Here is a 23,101-nt window from a genome sequence, read left to right on the forward strand (position 1 = left end):
GAAGCTAACTGATCCGGTGATGTTCTTTTCTGCACTCAAGTTGTATAACATGTGTTGTATTCTGAGTGTTGATGACCATCAGGTTCAGCTCAGCTTGTCAAACACCCAACATTTTTCTCAAACCCAAAATTTTTAGACCATAATTGAAAAAAAGAAGAAAAAAAAGAAAAAAAGAAATCAAGTTCACGTTGCATCAGGTCTGGATGATTGAACTAAGCTGAAAAAATCTCAAACCAAGCTGCTTCAAATATAAAGCGAAGTACAATTGATCAACCCATAATTTGAAAAAGAAGGGAAAAAGAAAAAAAAATCCAATCTGGTTGGATATCTCAATCCCCACAGGGATCCAAGAGGATCACATAGAAGCTAAACATGATCTACCAGAGCCATACCTAACAGTAACAACCTAAGTCATCACCCATTGAGTCCCAATGAACCACCCATCCTGTTCTTTACATCGTCTGTTTTTTAGCCACAAGCACTGGATGAGACCAACCCCAAGCCTTCATCGCCTCGTAATTTCACACCCTTCTGTCGTCATCTCTCCTAGTCCACACCCCCACCCCCCCCATCTGCATTGTGATTTTCACCAGGCATCAAATACTAGCATCAAACCATCACAGATTCACAGATGTCTCAGCCATAAACCCAACCTCCCCATCCGATAGAACATACTCGGGTGTAAGCATACACCCATGCGATCTCCTTTTTCATTTTACAGAGCATCCGGTTGGTGTTCTGCTTGGACCACAACTTTCACTTACACCCCACCTAAAAGAACTGGGAATTTTTTCGGCATTAATCTGATTTTCTCCCACATTTTGCTGTGATAATAGAGTGCTTATTGCACTGCGATATGCAAACGCAACTACATCTAAGGTGTATATCTTCAGTTACCGACCAGCTTTGTTTCATGATTAGCCCATCATACATCGTAAACTTTCTGACATCTTTGTATGTTACATGTATTGAGCCAACCACTGCTTGCACATATCAAGCACAGGGAGTGAATTTGCATGTAATGCCTGCAAAATCAGAGTAGAATTAGAAAGAAAATTACTTAATGAAAATAAAAAGAAAGAAATTCATATCAGAGCATTTATTTGATAACACTAAACCTAATAGTCTATGATACAACTGCGAACGCTGAGGCTGCAGCAAATGTATTAAGTGCAAAATTTTAAAGCAAACTAAATGCATTTCGAGCCTCTTGGGCTCAACCAAAAATCCTTTAAAAATGAAAATTTTCTGATAAAATCAGTTTGTTATCTTTTAGATTGAAATGTAATTCAAAACATGTAAAGTACTATGAAACAGAAAACCTTTTTTTTTTTTTATGTTTTTTTCTGCATAAGTTTTTAAGATACAATTCGATTGCATCTATTTCACAAATGGAATAAATTTGAAAACATCAATGAAGAAAAATATGATATCATTTATAAAAAATAAAACCATAACAGTAAATTTGCTTTTTTCTGTGAACAAATAACAAAAATTAGGGGCAAGATTAAATAGTAAAATCACTCAGCGTAGCAGTACTTTTAGTAAAATCACAGTGTAGCAGTACTTTAACAGATTTATTCTTCTTATTGTTTTTTTAGGTTAAAGAAAATAAATATCTAAATGTAACTAAATCAATCAGAAACACATTAAAAAAAAAAGAGAAACAGATGCAGCTTTCGGGGGAAAGAGTTCATAGAGAGCATAAGGAACCTGATGTGCTACATATTGAACATCAGCCACACTACCACTTCGAGAGGCAATTTGGAAAGCACTTTTAAGACGGCCACATACCACACAGGCCAGCACTTTCCTGCACAGAAAATTCTAGATCATAAGTGATTGAAAAACCAAATGATAGGTATAACGGCCTGGGAAAAAAGATCACACATGTTGAAAAAATAAAGCATATCGAACAACAGTAAAAGTTTACAAATACGGCTTGATTTCTATGCATGAAAAGCCACAGTTCCATCGATCTGCAATAAAAGCCTTACCACAATCCACATCTATAACAAAGGCTTGGGTTTGTGTGCCTTTTGGTCAAACTAGTTCAACTTAATTAACCTTGTTTGGTCTGGCGAATCAGCAAAGGTGGGAATAAGACAGACAAGGCCAGTGCTGATAAAAATGAAAAACCTAACAGACGTTTCTTTCATTATGAGGTATATTGATCAAACACTACTTTTTAATCTCTGTTGATATAGAGGGGAGGGGGGGGGGAGGGGGGTTGAAAAGAATTAGCTCTGTGTCTCTCATTTCTCTTCCCTTCTCTTCACCTTTCTTCCTCGAGCAAATTCCTAAAGGATCTAACCAATTTTTACAGCAGAGGGAAAATCATTATTTTTTTTCCCCTCAAGTCTTCAGGTTGAAACTGCTAAAATAAGAATTTTTGCACGGGCAAAATTTTGAAGGAAACTGGTCCCACAAGCTTGTCTTTTTATGTGACAACTCAACTCAGCCTTGTCCCAACTAAATGGGGCTAGCTACATGGATCTTCTTTTTCCATGAGAGGCACTAAAACTGTCAACCATATTCCAATCACATGCACTTGCACTTCAAGAATGAATCTTTTCAATCAAGAGTTATGATTGATTTTAGTATTTCTACATAGTTTGTCCTCCAGGAAAACGTAGATAGAAGCATATCTAAGAAAACTACATTTTTATATATTGGTGTCTAGAGGAAAAGCAACATACATGGCCTCAGTCTGCAACTTTTGTATGAAAAAGAAAACACAAAAAATGAATATATTGAACTAATGGAACATCCAAAGAGGTATATATCAGTAAATAAAAAAGGGGGGGGGGGGGGGGAGAATACAACCCTTCCTTCAAAATCAAGTACACATTGCAGACTGGTGCAATAAAATCTAAATATCAAGGTCCATATACATTGATATGGATACTGGATACCATCATGTAATAACAAGGTAAATCCATAAAGGCTAAAACAAAATATATTTTCAGCATATCATTTGCTTTTGGGGGGGGGGGGATTCAAACAAAATTACCCACATAAGCATAAGACTTCGAAATAAATGCTATCATTGGCATGTATAAGATCCATCAAAACAACTATTACTACATAATATATTTGAGTATGTCATACATAAATACATACACAATATACGACTTGAGTTTAATTTTCTTTTATTTAGTCTCTCAGGCTAGGGCTTGGGTAGGATTCAGGTCATCTACATCAGCCAGAGAGCAACCGAACCTGACCTTGGGCTTTTCTTTTGAGCCAAGCTCCAACCCAAGGGCCGAAAAGTCCGGCACAACGAAAACTAGAAATCCATATAACATCTGCAATTTCTATTCTAATTGCAAACAATATAAATAAGAAATCTCATGGTTAGTTTATATGGATTGCTTACACACTGATGTATGCTAGATTATAACAGCAACTCTCGGTTTCTAGATATATGTGTCTAAAATTTCCCTTAAGCAGTCATTAGTGCTCATATATTGAAATTTAAAGTATATATTTGACTTTGAGACAAGTTTTAGCATTTCTATAATATTAATGAGTGCCTACCAACATTTCCAAAAGTTTCATTTTCTAATATTTCCACGTGGCATGTCATATTCCCAAGGGAAACAGTTGACATTTTAAACCACAACGTAGTTTCAAGTTCATCAATCCTTAATAGATAGATAACTATCGGCTGGATTGTGAAGACATCATTTTAAGGATATGTAGAAACCTAGCTACACCTGGACACTGCACCCGCACTAAAATATCTAATATAAAGTCAAAATAAACTTAACCCAATCAATTTCTTATGGTCAAATTTTGTTTTGGTTTCCCCTCCTGCAAGTATCTCAGCTACAAACAAAGAATTCTAATCCCCACCTAATACAGGTTATTTCACTTCCCATGTAGTTTAAATTACTGAGGAAATAATCTTGTGGTCGTGGGTGGCAAAAAAAAGAAGCTTTTGAAAATCCTTCCATTTCCGTCTCTATATCTCTGTCTTGCCCCTCTGTCACCCCTGCTGCTTCCAACCCTAGTTCCTTGTATGTCAACGCCTACCGTCCTTCCTCTGCACTTGGTCCCCTCCAGTTCGCCCCTTCCCCCTCTGCTTCCTTTCCCTACTGGCACTCTTCCATTGGGTGCGACACTGTCCTCCCCCTCTTTCTCCTTCCATCCTCCTTCTCCCTCCTCCCAACCTAATCATTTTTATTCCCTTGGTCTAATCCTGAACCAAATCAAACCGTTGAACCAGCCGAGCCACCTTTCTACCCTCTGAGCCATTTTGTCCCGGTCCAACTTCTGAACACTTTCTCCAAGCTTCCCTCGGACCACCTATTATTCCCGGATAATCACTATGACCCGACTCAACCCTCCACCCATGGCTCCAAACTTTGACCCGCCCGCCTTTCCCTCCTCCTACAGGCCTAACCCATTTGACCCACTACCTCCTTCGTGTCTACCTGACACTCCTGTCACCTATCCCTCTCAACCGTCAGTCTCCTGCTACTCGACACTGCCGCCTCCGGTCTACCCTACTTTAGTGAGCAACTCGCCGCCAGCTGTGGTCTCTGACGACCTCCCCATTCTTGGTTCATCGACGCTTGAGTACCTGTGCTCTTGGCCATCGTTGCCTTCGCTTCCTGTCGCTCCCACGAGCTCCTCGACGCAATCTGCAGTCGCTCGCATGAGCCCCTCACCGCAATCCGAATTCTCCGCCGACCCTTCCGTTGTTGGCCATTGCCCTACTACTAGAATCTCTATTGTGATTGATGCCGCCGCTGTTTAACATCCGCAGATGAGCTTTGCCTTGCTTGATGATTTCTCTGATACCCCTTCAGAGACAATTGCCCTTGCTGATCTTCACCAGCCCCTAGTCTCCGATATGGTTACCATCTCTGATCCCCTGATCAGTTCCGATGCTAGTGAAGAAATCGTGACTGCCAACCTCGTCTCCTCTCAGGTTTTGGCCTTAAAAGGCCCTGCTGTCCTCCCATCTATTGAGACAACCTCCCTGGTTCTCCATGCTGGCCCCCATGGGTCTCCTCACAATATTGATCCTAAGGCCTCTTCATCAACAAATTTTTACACTACTGCAGACTTGCCTTGCCCCTCTCGGGCTATGAATATTACTGGAGCTACTCTCCCTGCTACTCCCCCTATATAGGCCACCCCTCCTTCCATTCCTTTACCCCCAGTTCCTCCCAACAGCACCACCCAAACCACTCCCATTATCCTTATCACCCCCCCTTCTTCCCTTGTTCTCCCTATTTGCACCATCCTAGCTTCCTATTCTAACCCCACCCCCTCCTCCCCTTGCCACACTTGGGGCTCTAAGAAGAAGTCCTCTTCCAGAACTTCTTTGCGCTCCAAAGTCACTCTCAACCCCAAACCCAATCCTCCTGCTAAGTCTACCCTTAGACCTTCATCCAAGCAAACCATAACTGGTTCCTCCTTCCGCTCTACTGAGCACTTGATGCCTTCTCCCCCCAGTTCTTCATGATTCCTTAGACTATTTGGAATGTTCGGGGGCTCAATTCCTTGGCCAAGCAAGCTGAGCTTCGATCCCCGATCCACTCCTCCAAGTCTAATCTCTGTTGCCTCCTTGAGACCCATGTCCTGGAGGCCAACGCTTCTCGCATTGCCTCATCCCTTGCTCCCTCCTGGTCCTTTGCTACTAACTACCTTCACAGCCCTAATGGTTGAATTTGGATCCTTTGGAACCCCTCTCTTCTCTCCATCTCTATTCTCTCCTCCACTGATCAAGTTGTTGATCTCTCCATTTTTCACTCTTTTGGTTACTTCATTTGTTTCTTGTCGGTCATCTATGCCAATAACCTTGCCCCTCTTCGTCTCCCCCTTTAGTCGAACCTCCTCTCCTTTGACCCCTCTACAGGCTCTAGACCTTAGGGGGTTGGGGGGTGACTTTAATGTCATCCGCTTCAGTCATGAGAAGCGCGGGGGAAACCCCATAGACCCCCTTGCTGTGGATGCCTTCAATGACTGCATTGACGATCTTGGCCTTAGTGACCTCCGTTGGTATAGCACCATGCTATCCTGGTACAACCGAAGAGCTAGAAATCTTCGTGCTGCATCTTGCATGTATGCTTGATCTTGCTCTTGTCAATGAAGCTTGGCTGGACTACTTTCCTTCTTCCCATGCCTGCTTTGATCTCCCAGGTATCTTTGATCATAGCCCTATTGACATCCATGTCCTCCCCTTCCGTTCCTTCGGCCTTAAACCCTTCAAATTCTTCGACTTTTGGACCTCGCACCCTTTCTCTCCATTGTCCAGAATAACTGGTCCATTCCTTCTCCCTCCTCTCCTCTTCTTGCTTTTGCCAAAAAGCTCAAATCTGTCAAAATTGCCCTTAAACTCTGGAATTCCTCCACCTTTTCCAATATCTCCTTGCGTGTCTCCTCTTTCCGTGACAAGTTCCTCTCCATCCAATCCAAAATTCAGAGTGACTTGCACAACCCCATCTTGGCCTTGGAAGAGAGAGCCACTTCTGCGATCTTACCTTGCTTCTTGCCCAAGAGGAGAGTTTCCTTCGTCAAAAGGCCCGCATCAAGTGGTTGATCTTGGGGACTTAACTCTGCCTTCTTCCATCGTTCTCTCCAAGCTAGATCCAATGTGAACTCCATTCCTAAGCTCATCTCTCCTTCTGGCACTGAGCTCCTCACTCCTGAGGAAATCAAAAGTGAAGTTGTCCCCCACTTTTTGGTATCTTCTCCCACATTACCCACCTCCCATTCCTCCCCACCTCCTCAACAAATTTGTTCTTGATGAGCTCCTTCCTTCTCTTTCCTCCATTCCTTCTGAGGAGGAAATTCTTTCTGCTGTCGTCTCCCATAAGGCCAATAAAGCCCCTGGCTCTGATGGCTTCAGTATGGGCTTCTTTTCTTCTTGCTGGAACATCATCTACTTTGACCTCGTTCTAGCTGTTAGGAGCTTCTTCTTCAATCCTTCCCAGATCAAGAGGATCAACCACACCTTCCTTTGCCTCATCCCTAAAAAGGAAGGTGCTGAAACTATGAATGATTTCAGACCAATCTCCCTTTGTAATCTTCTTTACAAGTTCATTGCCAAAATCCTGGCCATTAGGATTGCTAAAGTCATTGACTCTCTTATGAGTCCCAACCAATATGCTTTAATTGCTTGGGAGAAGCATTACTGATAATATCATCCTCTGCCATGAAATTGTCAGGGGTCTTGATAGGAAACATCACTCCCCTTTTGCTCTCCTTAAGATTGACATTCATAATGCTTTTGATACCATCAGCTGGGATTTTATTTCTAAAGTCCTTCAAATGTCTTTCCCTCCTCCTTTCGTTCATTGGATCCATTGTTGTATCTCCTCCCCCCAATTCTTGGTTCTTATCAATGATAGCCCTACTGGTTAGTTCCCTTCTGGTCGAGGTATTTGTTAGGGATGTCCCCTTTCCCCCTTTCTATTCTCTCTATCTCTTGAAGTCCTCTCTCGCTCCATCCAATCAGCCACTGATCTCCACCTCATCTCCCCTATTCCCAAATGCAAGCCCCTGCGTCTCTCCCATCTGGCCTTTGCTGACGATAGCATGATCTTCTCTAAGCCCGACCGTCTCTCTATTTCTACCATTATGTCCTCCCTCCATTCCTTTGAGTCTCTCTCCGGCCTCCGCATTAATCTTCTCAAGTCTAAACTTTTCCTCTCCGGGGTCTCTCCGGAGGCCCAATCCCACCTCCTTGGTATAACTGGCTTCTCCTTGGGCTCCTTGCCAGTCAAATACTTAGGTCTCCCTCTCATCTCTTCTAAGCTCTTTGCTCATCATTGCTCCCCATGCTTGATCTCCTTAGGAAGAGGCTCAAACTTTGGAAAGGCAAGCTTCTCTCCTATGCTGGTCGGCTTATTCTAATCCGATCTGTTCTCCAATCTCTCTCCCTCTATTGGACTGGAATCTTTGTCCTCCCCTCTTCTACCATCAAATCTATTGAGTCTCTTATGTTCCTTCCTTTGGAAGGGGTCTGATACCTCTAGATTCCTTCACCCTTTGTCTTAGGACAAGGTTTGTCTGTCTAAGGCTGAAAGTGGCCTTGGCATTAGAAGAATTAAAGTGGTCAACTTTGTGGGCATTTTGAAGCTCATCGGGAAACTTGCCTCCAAGCAGCGAAGTATTTGGGTTGACTGGGTCTATGCTTTTGCTCTTTTCCACAATTCCCTTTGGACTTCTCCTGTTCCCTCGAATGCTTCCTGGATTTAGCAAAAAATCCTTAGCCTTAGGACTCTCGCCCTAAATGCCATCACCTTCTCTATCGGTAATGGGCAGTCGACCTCCCTCTGGTTGGATCCCTGGCACCGTTCTGGCATCCTCTCCTCTCTAGTCTCTCCCAATACTATCTATTCCTCTAGCCTTCCCAAATCCTCCCTTGTCTCTTCCATTCTCTCCCCCCTGGGCTGGGCCCCCCCTCTGTCGCCTCCCTCCTGTTGTCTCTGTTCTCTTGGCTATGAGGATATTCCTCACCTTTTCTTCTCTTGCCCTCTATCCTCTTTGGTCTAGAAAACTGTTCTTGCCCGCTGCTAGCCTTCTTCTAGATTGATTCTCCCTTTTGATAGGGAATGGATTTGGGTTGACATGACTTTTGCGAGATCCTCCATTTGTGAGACCATTGGAAAATGAGCTTTCTCTGCTACCATTACCCACCTCTAGATGGAGTGTAACTCCCGTAGATGGTCTTTCAAATCCCGATCCCCGGATAAGATTTGGTCAGCCATCTTCTTTGATGTTACCTCCAAAATCCAATCCCTCCACTCCCTTTGATCACGCCCGGTCCCTCCCACTAGTAGAAACTCCCACATTCTCTCCTCATAGAACCTTATTCCTGGCCCCTTCCCTGTCCCTTAATGGCCGGCCTCCCCCCCCTTCTTTTTTGGTTTTCTTTTTCTCCTTCTTGTGCCTTCCTGGCTCCATGCTGTAGTTGATTATTTGGTTTGTTGTTATTGCTTTTGCTGTATTTTGTAGCTTCTTGCTTTGTTCCCCTTGGGGCTGGCTTTTCCTTGTTGGCTTAAGCCTCCCCTCCCCCTTTCTTCCCTTTGTATTTTTGTTTTCTATTCGGGTATAAATTTATTTATTCATCCAAAAAAAAAAAAATTACTGAGGAAATAATACAGCACCGATCTAGCAATTACCTGTGGCTGCTAGTTAACATGTCTATGAGACGGTCGGGGCGTTCTTTGTGTTTGTTTGCATATACATTTATGGCTGCTCCCAACACCTAAATCAACACAGAAAACATATGTTGTAAAGCTTTGATAAACAAATATACATACATAAAATGGAACATATTTGATGCAATTCTAAATAAAATTCCCATTAAGTTGGGATAAGGTTATGGTTGTTGTTGTTGTCTAAAAGAAATTCCCATAATTCTACAGAACTGCCACAAGAGGAAGAAAAACGACAGGTAATAATAGGCCACTCATTATGTAATAATTTTTATTTGCAACTTCGAATACATGTATCCAATGTTGATAAACAATTGTCAAATTTGAAATAGTAGGCTGCAAATCCTGAGATATAAGTTTTGTTACAGAAAGTATATGAAATGATACTTATATGCTTCAGTAATGCAATTACTGATCTCTAGAATTCAAATTTCAGGTCTAAGAAGGGTTTTTTTTTTTTTTTTGGTGGGGGGCGGGGGGGGGTGGGGTTGGGAGTCACCATATATTGTTTATGAGAAAGGAGTTATAGAACACACCCAATGAGATCTGAAAATACCAAAGGAAGCCCCCCAAAAAGGGTAGCTAAAATCAAAGCTTGCAGAAGCAAGAAAAAGCAAACCAAATGAGTTTACTTCTAAAACACCTGTGCAGGCACGTGGAGGAAAAGAACAAAACAAGCAGAAGCTCTACAACCAACATCTTAACACTAATTATCTAATTTCATAGGAAGACATAGGGAAATGATAATCTCATCCAGGAGGATTGAAACCACCCCAGAGATTTCCTTCAATTGAGGGAAATTTCAATTTTTAATGATTCCCCATTTTCTCCAAAAGCCCCTCTTCTTTTTGGCTCTGCCAGGCTCTGCCATTTCCAACCAATGTATTCCCTTACTTATGAACTTCCCATTTAAGTACGTAAAAGTGAGAAAAGTTACTAGCAAAATACATGAAATGAACATTACCTGGTCCCAATCCTCGTCATCAATTGTGCCTTTTATGTTCCTCAAAAATTCTGTCAGCTGACCACCCTTCTTTCTCTCTGCAAGTGATGCTGCAACGCCGGCATATATATCAACAGCTGCAAAACATAGAACACAAGTTGAAAACAGGCAATAGAAAAGAAGGACGATGAAGTGGATTCCATAACAGCATGGAATCTAGAAAATTAAAATAAAATAAATGAGAGAATTTTTTTGCACCAGATGAATGCTAAATTGACAAAGTTCATGATGGAGCCTGTACCAGGAAGATTGAATTCATATATTACTTGGAAAGCCAAGTCGAAATTCTTCTCAGCTAGAGTCTCTGCAATCTCACACCTTCTCCTGCAGAGCAATAGAGAATGAAAACAATAAGAAACCTGGACATCCAAATATTAAACCATATTAAAAGAGATGCTCTAACATTCCAATGTGGTTTAGCCCTGTAGAATAGGAATCCCCTCAAAACTCTCCCGCCCTAGTCCTTTAGCAAGATGATATGGTAAGGATCTTCTCTCACACACTTCCATCCTCCCCTCCCTTCTTGACATCATGATTAAATTAGTTTGATGCCCACATTTCTTAGTTTAGTTCTTCACATCCACATGGAGCTTTCTTATGATATATATTTACTCCAGCTTGAGAGAGAGTGTTAAGATATGTCTTGTGTTACTTGAAGTGTTAGCGGTTAGTCACGTTTGGGGGTTTGTCCCTAACGTGATATATGTTTAGTTTTCTGACTTGATTTGTACTCTTAAGTAGGAGTTCTACTTAGACTCTATTTTTTGTAACTAAATATTATAAATAAAGGTTGTCGATCCACAATAGACACAGGCTGAGCCTATCGTGGTTTTCAGCACATCCTCTCTCTATTGTCTCTCTCTTCCTCTTCATAGATTCTGGTTTGCTCTTTATTCGGTTTTGTTACATGTTTTAAAGAAATTTTCATATTGACACTGTTAGAAGTCTATCGTGAAAAAAGAGAAGTCTAGCGTAAGTCGCATACTCCTCCCTTGGGTTTCCTAGTCCTATTAGGATTAAATACAAAATAGGAGTAAGCAATTAGTATTAGTTTCCTATTTTGTTCTTTCCTATTCCTAGTAGGACTTGTAATAGCTATTCTAATTAATGAATGAAGGAGGGCAGCCCCAATCTTGTCGATTGGGACTCCCTTTGCTCCACAATAGCAGGTCCCTCTCTGTCCTTTTCTTCTCTTCTCTTTACATGGAATCAGAGGATTGATCTCTAAAGAAGAAATCGTTCAAAGCTCATCTCTTCTTCACCAGTAACAAACTCTATTCTCCAACTAAGATTGTTACAGGTTCTCCTTAACGGATCCACGATTTTTTAGAGGGGGTTGTTTCATCCCAGAGTTTGCTGAATTTTTGAATGAAGGATTGATTGATTGTGGTCAATCATATGTTGTGAAGGATTAATTCAGAGTGATTTCTGGTTGGGTTTTTTGGTTTGAAGATTAACGGATTGGAAGAATTGACCAAAGTTATCAGGGTTTTGGCTCTCTGCCAAAATCGATTTTGGTCATATATCTTTACTCTTGTCTCTGATTGGAAAACCCTTTAAACGTTTTCTTCAGCAACATATCAAGGACATACTGTCCAAATTTCAGCTCCATTGGAGCACTACAGCCCCAACCGCAGGTAACCCTAATTTTTCCTTAGTTAGGGTTTTGTACTTTGAGATTAATCCTTCATCTATTGGTGGAATTGTTTCCGACGATTTCAGTTGTTCTCCTATTAGGATTGATCAATTGCATAAGATCAATCAATTGTGTGATTTGTTCTCTGTGAATCAACTTTTTGTTCTCTAGTAATTATATGTTATATATGCATAATTTTTTTGCATCAATGGCTTGACACTGAGGAAAAGAATGTTGTCACTGAGGTGATATCCTCATCCTCTTACAGAATTACAAAGAAGAAGCTTGCAAGAGGTGTCAATTTTCATCAATGGAAGAAAATTGGTTTTGACTGGTCATGACCAGCAGGATCATCTTACAAAGGTGAAGTCTACTACTGATACTACATGGGATACTATTGATGCACGTATTTTAGGCCAGCTGTTGAACTCAATGTATAACTCTATCGTTGATATTTTTACTCAAATCGATTTTGCGAAGGAGTTATGGGATTATCTGAACATTCTGTATTCTGGACTAAACAACCTTTCTCGCAACTATGAGCTATCTCAGGATTTTTATAGGGTTGGAAGGGTCAACCTTTGACTCAATACTTTGTTGATTTCAAGAGTATGTATGAGGAGTTCAACTCTTTACCTCCTAGTAGTAGTGACGTTCAGAAGATGCAGAACCAGTGAGAGCAACTCGAAGTTATGGACCTTTTGGGTGGTCTTGGACCAGAGTATGATGTTGTCAGATCTCAGGTTCTTGGAGGTGACACTGTGGCATCTCTTGCAGACCCTTTTTCTCGAGTCTTATGGGTAGCTTGAGAGAATTCTCATGATCATGCACCTACACCAGCAAATAGCCCAACTCTTGCGTCTCAGAATAATAATCGAGGTGGGGTTCGTAATACTAGAAGTGGAAGTGGTAAGGGGCAACCTTCTGGTACTTCCAAGTTAGTTCTAACACTTCAGATGGTTCAGGGGTAACATGAACATGCCACTATTGTGGTAAACCTAGACATATCCATTGCTTTTGTTGGAAACTTTATGGCAAATCCCCTTAGAAGCAATTTGCAGTAGTTAGTGAGTTCTCCTCAGCCTTCTAAGCCTAGAAAATATGAAGATAAATTGGTCAAGATGACAGATGAACAATTTGCATGGTATACTCAGTTTCAAACTCTAGTCTCTTCAGCCTTCCACTGCTACTTTTTTTCTAAATAGGTAATGTAACTGTATGTTTTTCTTCATTTTCTTGACTCTGGATAATTGATTCAGGAGCATCATTTCATATGTCTAGCATGTCAGGCATATTTTTCTCTTTTCAAATGTCTTCTGCTACTGTCACGTTGGCTAATGGGTTTTTTGTTAAAGTTAAAGACACTGGAAATATTCGTCTTAGCTCTTCATTGTCGTTATCGTATGTTCTTTAGTTACCAAATTTTTCTTTTAATATTTTATCTGTGAGTAAGTTTACTCAAACTTACAACTGCTCCATAACTTTTTCTCACATTTATATGTTTTTTTTCAGGATTTTACAACGTAGAAGACGGCTAGTAGAGGTCTTAGAGTTGGGGGCTTTATCTTTTTGAGGAAAATTCTTCTTCCATTGTCATGTATAAGCATTCTCAGCCCCCATCAGATCCATTGTCGACTAGGTCCTCCGACTGTGCAAAGTTTACCGAAGCTTGATTCTCGTTTCCGTTCTATTTCCAATTTATATTGTGAACCATGTCAGTTTAGGAAGCTTTGCCGTGTAAGCTATCACCCTAGAGTCAATAAACAATCTATGCACCTTTTTTCTTTGGTTTAATGTATAGGGTCCTTGTCCCATTACTTCCAAATTAGGTTTTCGATATTTTGTCATTTTTATCGATGACTATTCCAGAGTTACCTGAAATTATTTAATGAAGCATCGTTTTGAGTTGTTCTCTATTTTTTATGCATTTGTTGCTGAAATTCAGAATCAGCTTAATTTAACTATCAAGGTTTTACGAAGTGATAATGCCAAGGAATACTTTTCTAACCCTTTCTTTTAGTTTATAGCTGGTTGTGGTATGATACATCAATCTTCCTGCTTAGACACACCCCAACAAAATGGTGTTACTGAGAGAAAAAATAGGCATTTGATGGAGGTTGCTTGATCTCTTTTGTTTGAGATGGTGTCCAAACAATGGTCAGGTGCATTTTTAACTTCTTGTTATCTTATTAATCGAATGCCTTCATTGTTGTTACAGGGTGCTATTCCTTATTCTCTGTTGTTTCCTTCTAACCCTTTGTTTATTCTTCCTCATACTTTTGGTTGTGTTTGTTTCAGTCGTGATCATCATTCAGGTTTATTGAAGTTGGATCCTTGTGCTCTTAAGTGTATCTTTTTGGGTTATTCATGTACTCAAAAGGGTTATCGTTGCTATTGCCTTAAACTTCATAACTATTTTGTTATAGTTGATGTTTCTTTCTTTGAGTCTGTTTCTTAACCGGATGAGTTCGTTGTTATGTCTGAAATGGATGATGATCTTCCCTTATATACTGTTCAACATTATCTCCACAGGTTACCGCAGACAGATACAATGGTGCCACCACCACCTCCACTAGTGGTGCCCCCACCACCTGGTACAATAGTCTATACTCGTCGTCCTCGTAAAGAATCAGCACCCCCTGTCTCTACGGTCCCTACCTTGTCATCTTCGCCTACGGTCTCTGATCCAGGTGTTTCCTTTTCTGATGTTGATGTTCTCAAAGCACAGCAGCGTGTTCGGAGTTGCACCCAACATCTCATTCCAAACTTTGTTTCTTATTCTGGTCGATCTTCATTTTTTCATACTTGTCCATATACTGTCTTGTCGTCCTTTTCCTTAGTCTGTTGTGGAGGCATTATCTACTCCTGGGCCTCTTGGATGGAGGACAACTATGGAAGAGGAGTTACTGGCTTTGGATGCAAATCCTACTTGGGATCTTGTATCGTTTCCTCAGGGTAAGTCTGCTATTAGTTGTTGATGGGTTTATAATGTTAAGGTAGCCCTAGATGGTTCTCTTACTAGGTTGAAGGCTTGGTTAGTGGCCAAGGACTATGCACAGGTGTATGGAGTTGATTACCTGGACAGTTTCTCTCCTGTGGCCAAGTTGGCTTCTATTTATATTCTGATATCTCTTGTTGCTTCATCTCATTGGCTGTTGTATCAACTCGATGTAGAGAATGCTTTTCTTCATAGAAATTTACATGAAGAGGTCTATATATGGAGCAACCATCAGGGTTTGTTGCTCAGGGGGAGCCTTGTATGGTGTGCAAACTGAAGAAGTCTTTATATGGTTTAAAGTAGTATCCTCGGGCATGGTTTGACAGGTTCAATGATGTGATTCGTGAGTTTGGGTTGTCCAGGTGTGACAATGATCATTCAGTGTTCTATCGAAAGTCTGGCACCGAAAGGATACTTCTGGTTGTTTATGTTGATGATATTGTCATCACTGGAGATGATATTTAAGGGATCCAAAGTCCAAAAACACATCTACAACAAAAGTTTCAGACTAAGGATCTAGGACGGTTGAAGGGCATTGAGGTTGCACAGTTCAAAAAAGGTATTTCCTTCTCTTAGAAGAAATATGCTTTGGATTTGCTGATAGAGATTGGAATGTTAGGGTCCAAGCCTTTGAATACTCATATGGATCCGAATGTGAAGCTCACAGTTGAGAGTGGTGAATTGCTGGATGATCCTGAGAAGTATCGAAGATTGGTGGGAAAGCTTAATTATTGATAGTGACTACACCTGGCATTGCCTTCCTTGTCAGTGTCATGAGTCAGTTTCTTTCGTCCCCAAGGAGGTCCCATTAGGGTGCCTTTATTCGTATTTAGAGATATCTCGAGAAAGATCCAGGTTGTGTGTGGTCTATTATACTCTGATAGTGAACATGGCCGTATTGAGGGTTCTTGTGATGCTGATTAGGGTGGATCTCCTATTGATAGGAGATCAACTACTGGGTATTGTACATTTGTTGGTGGTAATCTTGTGTCTTGGAAGAGCAAGAAGCAGGGGTTGTGGCTAGCTTTGGTGTAGAGTCTATGTACCGTGCCATGGCTTATATCACTTGTGAGTTGATGTGGATGAAGCACTTGTTGACAGAATTTGGATTTAAGTGTACTTCTATGCAGTTATGGTGTGATAACCAAGCTACAATCCATATTACGTCAAATCCAGTGTTCCATGAGAGAACAAAACATATTGAGGTTGACTGCCACTTTGTTTGGGAAAAGCCACAACAACGAGTTATTTGTACAATTCATGCTTGCACAAGAGAACTTGCAGATGTTTTCACCAAGTCTTTGGGGAGTGGTAGAGTGGACTTTATTTATAACAAGGTGGGCATGATTAACATTTATACTCTAGCTTTAGGTGGGGGGGGGGGGGGGGAGTGTTAAAGTTTATCACGAGAAAGGAGTCTAGCGCAAGTCGCAGACTCCTCCCTTGGGTTTTCCTAGTCCTATTAGGATTGAATACAGTTAAGAGTTAGCAATTAGTATTAGTTTCCTATTCTATTTAGTTCTTTCCTATTCCTAGTAGGACTTGTAACAACTATTCTATTTAATGAATGAAGGAGGGCAGCCCCAGTCTTGTCGATTGGGACTCCCTTTGCTCCACAATCGCAGGTGTCTTTCTTTCTCTTTTTCTTCTCCTCTTTACAGACACCACTTAGCTTGACGAATAATTTGTAACCTTACTTTTTCCCTCCTAGTATAGCAGACTTCTTTTAGTAATGGTACAATAATATATACATATATATATATATATATATGTTAAGATATTTCTACCACGAGATGGGGAGTGTCCCTATCACGGTTGAGTGTTACTACCTTGCTTTAGTTTATTTCTTTCCCTAGCTTACTAATTAGGATAGAATTCATTTAATCTTTCTTGTTGCAAAAGGACTTAGTTTCTTTATTTGATTGTACTACTTTGGTTGTTAATAGATACTGGCGGTAGCGGGGGACTGCAAGGGTATCAAGCCTGCTACACTCTTGGCAGTCTCCCCCTCTTCTTCCTCTCCTCCACTCTCTCTTCTATTGCAGTTACTGGTTACAAATCCTGGTTTGTCACTATATATATGTGAAATGGGGTGTCAATAAGAAAATCCCATGTGTATATATATATACATATATATATATATATTTAAATAAAAATATATAAAACAAGGGGCTCCCCACAATATTTATCATTACTAGGGATGTGTGTAACCTTGCTTCTTATCCTTATTTAAGTTTTCTCGAGTGCAACTTGTAAGATGATTGACCTCGTCAACGGTTGGCCTCTAGAAGCCATGGAATTTTCAGGGAGGATGGGGGATGCATTGGAAAATGAATGTGTTTTTTTTCCCTTTTGGGGGCATTTCTTGCATAGATACTTCTTTCTCTGGCATTTGGGGCTTCTCGCCCCTTTAATCTCTACTCGAATAAATTCATTCACTTTTATCAAAGAAATAGGATTCCAAAACTACACTTGTAGAGGTCAAATATGAAATTTTAAAATAATAATAAGAAAATAAAATAAAGTGAGAACATGAATTGACTAGAAATAAGGCAATACAAACCTGAAAGTTTCCGGGTCATTGGGATTTCCGAAAAGAGAATGTTTCCATTGGGGTCCATCTGTATCGTTGAAGGATCTCACTACATCAACCTACACAGTTTTTGACAATGTAAGGAAACATTTGGCAGGATATGACTCTTCCAGGTAGTCTAAAAGTCTTCATGGCCGATAACAAACACAGGAAAGAACATGGAAAATACAGGCAGTTTGGATGCTTTCGTTTTTACTGATTATATTTTCTCAATGTCACAGTAAGAAAGTAAGGATTGCAAGTGCAAAAACAACTGAAATTTTCTTCCACTGGAATTATAGCAGTGAAACTATTCATTATGTTCAGAGTTCTACACACCAAAAAATGAAGGACTAGACCAATTTGAGAAAAATAATATGATGGATAACAGATGACAAAAACGAAAAAGGCAAATCTGGGTTGAGGTTATTTACTAAGGTGCCATCTAAGACCATAAGCCTGAGCCAGAATCCAATTTTCTACCAGGAACTCTGTGTATATGACTGGGTTTTAATCTGATTAACTGGACCCAATCAGCTTTAGCCACTTTTGGCAGTTCATGTCACAAAACTGTTGTAATCGGGCTTAATCAATGCACAGAATACAATTATAACTGGATTTATTAATGCAAAAACACCTTTCATAATATCAGAACTGAAATAACTCACAACACAAACCAGCTAAGCTAATGCTTAATTTATAATCTATACGTATCTAATATGTCAATATTCCTAATTCAGGAGCCGCCCCACCCCCTCCCCCCCCCAGGTTGAGAGTGAGATGAAATTGAATGGAACTGGATTTTGGAAGAAGAATCTAGCTTGAACCTCTCCAAATCCAGGTTGGACAAATATTGCCACTTCTATTAAGATGCTATATAACTGTCGGTTATCTGTTAATCAGCAGTCAATGCTTGACCAATAAGATTGAAGGCACTAAAGTTACATCGCTTACAGTTTAACATACTTATATTTATGTGTCCGGTATCATATTGAGAACCAGGAAGTGAATAAGGCCACTTGCCAAGGAGAAGTGAATACAAGTAGTTCAAAAAGTGCAGGAAAGATTGTCACATTGTTGTTTGACATGGTTTACAGTTTACACCATTAAAATACTTCATATCAGTTGGCCATACATTGATGAAATAATGAACACATTGATTTGTGGATAAAAGTGAACAGGATTTTTTTTTACAATCTTATACAAGGTATCTGTGCAGGAGAGTATTGAACATGATGAAATGTACTAAGGTTTTGCCAGAAGTCTACATGTTGTTGCATCAAAAGCTGCTGAAAGCATATGTTTTCATAGAAGATATCATACTTGGATTGCGACACGTGCAGACAACTTGACAAGTCCCTCCTCGGTAAGCTTTTCGGAGGCACTTTTTCCTCGGACTCCCTTTGGGACAAGCTTTGTGGAATCCCCTGCTTTGTGTCGTGCTGACAATCCTTCTTCAAAATGCAACTGCACCATAATAAACATATGCCAAGCAAAATCAAAGACGAGCAATACTGCAATGCAGATCATCTAAAAGAAACCATTCAAGTATGAGGTCACAATGATGCTCTGGTGCATTACTTTTTCCCACTGAACAAGCACACGTCATCCAACCCATGAAAAGCATGCTAACTGAGCAGCGACAGTAAGCAGGAAGCATGGTGACCTCATAATATCTCCCAAAAAAAAAAAGGGCAAGAGTATTTTGGTCATGGGTCAAAGCATAGACTATATGTTCTGTAATTATGTTAGTTTTTTAATGTAGATACTTGCACACTTCAGTCCAAAAGCGGAAGAAAAGGGCATTTTGGTCATGGGTCTAGTAATAAAATATATGCCTTGTAACATATTAGTCTTTTATATACAGACTTGCATACTTAGTCCAACAGCAGTTTCCGCAACAAGAATCATAAGAAATAGTCACAGCCTCATAGTACAGAGACTACAGTAGCCGAACAAAGTCGCAGATGTGCAAAATAATAAAGTAGTTGAACCATTAAAAAATCTACATTGTGTGAAAGTTGTAGGTTTCCACAGGATTGTCATCATATCATTAACAAATAAGGACTTGCTTTCACTTATCCAAAAAGAGGGACTTACTTTTGCATGCTCCAAATGTTTTATAGCTTCATCTTGGAAAGAAGAGTTCATAAATAGCTGAATACAACAAAGTCCAGCAGCGACATGATCCTTCTTGATTACCTGCAGCAGCAAGTTACCATCAAATACTCAAAATACTAAAAACAGGAAAAAAATTGCTCAAAAATCAGTTCCCCCCCCCCGGGGAAAAAAAGAGAAGACTACAGAAAATATAATGATGTAATCATGGTCTAGGTATTCTGAAATTGCGGATAAAAGTTGTTAACATATGCACCCCTATGTACCGTGGGGGTACATAGCATTAATGTGTACATGTTACGATGGGGGGAATGTCCCCATTGTATGTCTCGGGCAGCAAGTCAGTATGAGAAAGTTAATTGCTTCAGTTACTTTTGCTATTGATATATTTGTTTCCTAGTTGGACCGTGACTAGGACTTCTTTCCTTTTATGTAATTTGGTTTTCTTTATATAGTATGATGGGGGGACTGCCTGGGTTTAACGATTTCTCTTCTTCCTAGGAAATCAGGCTCTCTTCTTCTTCTTCAATTTTGTTCTCATTGCTATTACTGGTTTTTTAGGTTTTGGTATTATCACATGGTATCAGAGCTGCTTTAATCAGCACTAGCAATCCCCTCTACCAATATTTCGATAGGCTTTACTTAGTTTCTCTTCTCAGGTGCACAGCCACCCATGCTGCTACTTTCTATGATGGAAGCCTAGTTGTATGTCAATGAAAACTAGGTTCTTCTTCGGTTGTGATATTTACTGAATCTGGCTGGCTCCTTATGAAGGTTTGGTTCATCTACAAGAGATGACTGTCACCCAGTTTCTTTTTTGGCGGCAGCAGCAAGATCCATGTTATAGTACATCAAGCTACCAATCTCACCTCAATTTTTTGGGGATTTATTATCACTTTTGGGAGGCACACTCGACCATATTTTGGGCCTGAGAGCCCTACTAAATCTGCAATCTACTTTCTCCTGGAGTAAAAGTGGTTCTCTGTTTTTTTTTCCAAGAATCAACTGGCTGTTCTGATGGATCCACCCATCTGATCCATCACACTTTTTCAGGCACTGTTGGTTGGTTCCTAAGGAACACTCAATATATATTTGGTGTCAATCAGACACTAGGATACTTTGCTATTCAAAATCACCCAGTCTCTGGAATTTTTGATTAGTGAATTGGGTATTTTTGCTGCTGTTTTATTCCAGCTCACCAGATCATTCTTATTATGTGGGGTTTGTATCCCCTTTGGTACATCTATCTGTCCCTATACTTGGAGACGTTTCAGAGGAGTCCATCACTCAGTTTTTGACAGAATTATTTTCTGGTCATCATGACTCAGTTCGAGTTCTATCAGTTTTTTATTCTTATTGTAATGTTGTTGCTGTGCTTGACAGCTGATCCCAAATTGGACAATGTTAATGTCCAGATCACCACTATTTTCTTTTTGGTGAATAATAAATTCACAACGAAGAAGAAACAAACAAGGCAGAATATACAAGCCCGAGGGCAAAAAAGGAAAACACTAAAGACCAATGGGCAACAGGCCCCTGGGGGGAATAGAGAAGAGAGAGGGAGGCCATAGGAAACAACAATGAACCTGTTCCTAGGGGTGTCACAAACAGATCACCACTATTAAAATTAATGAAGTTGGGAACTATCTGTTGGCTCGGGCAGTCACGGTATATATTAGTGCAAAAGGGAAGTTGAAATACCTTACATCGGACTGATCTTTTGTTGATTCTAAAGAACCTACTGAGATGAAAGCCTATGAGGAGTGGATGCGTGAGAATGACACCCTCCTAATATGGTCATCGAACAATATGGATCAAGCTATTGCAGCCAATGTAATGTTCTATCCCCCTGCCAAAGAAGTGTGGGATGAATTGAAGTGGACCTTCTCCCAAGAAATAATGTGTATACGAATTGTATGATAAATTGTTATCATTTAAGCAGGGGGACAAGTCCTTGCATGAGTACTTTAATGCATTACAGGTATAAGAGAGGAGTTCAATATTCATCAGCCACTTACTACCAATCTGGAACAATTACAAATTCAGCGGGAAGAGTTTAATGCTGCAAAGCTTATAGCCGGATTAAATCCAGATTATCAGTCTGTCAAGGTCAATTGCTTGTTGGGGAAAAGGAGTCTTCCCTTAACGAGTCTTTTGCTTGTCTTCAGCGTATTGTAACTTCTTCTGGCGCTGATACCTCACCCTCTTTTAAAGATAGGTCTGCATTTGTTGCTGGCCGTGGCCGAGTTTCTAGATTTTTTGGGAGAGGGCATGGCTCATGGGGAGGTTGTGGCTGTGGAGGCAGAAGTATAGGTGGCCACCACAGTGACCGACCCTTCAGACAATTTACCTTTTTGTGGCAAGCCCAATCATGCTATCAATACATGTTGGCCAAATATGGATGAACAGAGTGTTCCACCATTAGATAATTCTGTTGTGCCTGATGGTAGTACTGCAAAGATGGTCTTTTGGTGACAACAATACTGCATCTTCATGTGGAATTTCTTAATTAGAATCTGTCTTGAGATGACTACAATCACCTACTAAAACTTATCCACAATCTTCAGCCATCCACCGATGCCTCTTCATCCACAGCCACTCTTGCCCACACAGACACAGGTACATCAGCTTTCCTTACATCCACCTCTTCCACTCCGTGGATCATTGATTCTAGTGACCCATATGACTGGTAAGTCAGAATTATTTTCTTCATTACAAAAGTTTCTAACTCTTCTCGTCATACTTACTAATGGATCCTCTACCAATGTGACTGGTCATGGTACGGCTTCCCCTATTACATCCATGAACTTGTCCTTTGTTCTTCATGTACCCTAGTTACCATTAAGTCTTCTATCTATTAGTCAATTGACTAAATATTTTAATTGCCTAATGGATCCTCTACCAATGTGACAGGTCGTGGTATCTTTGTTCTTCCCCCTCCCACCATTAAAGCCATTGAGTTTCTCATTTGTTCATTTCTTTGGAAAAGGTTCTGACTCCAGTAAGTTCCTCCATCCCATCCGCTAGAGCAATGTCTGGCTCCCCAAATCTGAAGGTGGTTTGGGTCTGAGGTGCATCAAAGATATCAACTCCGTGGGCATCTTAAAGCTCATTTGGAGGGTGGTGACCAAACAAAGCAACATCTGGGTCTCTTGGGTTTATTCCCATCTTCTAAAGCATGACTCCCTCTGGTCCACTTCCCTTGGTCCGAATGCATCTTGGGTGTGGCATGGTATCCTTGGCTTAAGACCCTTGGCCATGAATGCAATCTCGTACTCCATTGGTAATGGTGTCTCTTGTCCCTCTGGCTTGACCCTTGGCACCCTTCGGGTGTGATTCTTCATTCCGTTAGCCCTAGGACTATCTATTCCCTGGGTCTTGATCGTTCAGCTTCGGTCTCTTCCATCATCCGAAACGACGACTGGGCCCCCCCTTCCCCTCCCCCTCTGGTTGACATTTGGGCCAACCTCCCCCCCTCCCTCTGGGCATAGTGGTAGAGTGGATTCCATCCTCTGGAAGCCCTCCCCCTACCAACTTGTTCAGCTCTTTCTTTGCCTAGAATTTCGCTAGATCTTCCGCCCCCTCACTCCCTGAA

At 40.7% G+C, this 23,101-nt stretch overlaps 1 protein-coding gene across 1 annotated transcript in view; it reads right to left on the reverse strand.

Moving 5' to 3' along the window:
- Window positions 1-213: 213 nt before the first annotated feature.
- The window catches only part of LOC122077177, a 126,502-nt gene continuing 103,614 nt past the window's right edge, over window positions 214-23,101 (reverse strand). Inside the window, exons 28-35 of the mRNA XM_042643026.1 lie at window positions 19,489-19,590; window positions 18,712-18,855; window positions 17,380-17,468; window positions 10,424-10,506; window positions 10,144-10,259; window positions 9,144-9,229; window positions 1,714-1,813; window positions 214-1,025 (exon numbers count right to left, since the gene is read on the reverse strand). Coding sequence (XP_042498960.1) covers window positions 960-1,025; window positions 1,714-1,813; window positions 9,144-9,229; window positions 10,144-10,259; window positions 10,424-10,506; window positions 17,380-17,468; window positions 18,712-18,855; window positions 19,489-19,590 — 786 coding nt within the window. The 3' untranslated portion in view covers window positions 214-959. The remainder of the gene's footprint in view (window positions 1,026-1,713; window positions 1,814-9,143; window positions 9,230-10,143; window positions 10,260-10,423; window positions 10,507-17,379; window positions 17,469-18,711; window positions 18,856-19,488; window positions 19,591-23,101) is intronic.

The sequence above is a fragment of the Macadamia integrifolia genome, chromosome 4, assembly GCF_013358625.1.
Source record: "Macadamia integrifolia cultivar HAES 741 chromosome 4, SCU_Mint_v3, whole genome shotgun sequence".
Classification (NCBI taxonomy): domain Eukaryota; kingdom Viridiplantae; phylum Streptophyta; class Magnoliopsida; order Proteales; family Proteaceae; genus Macadamia; species Macadamia integrifolia.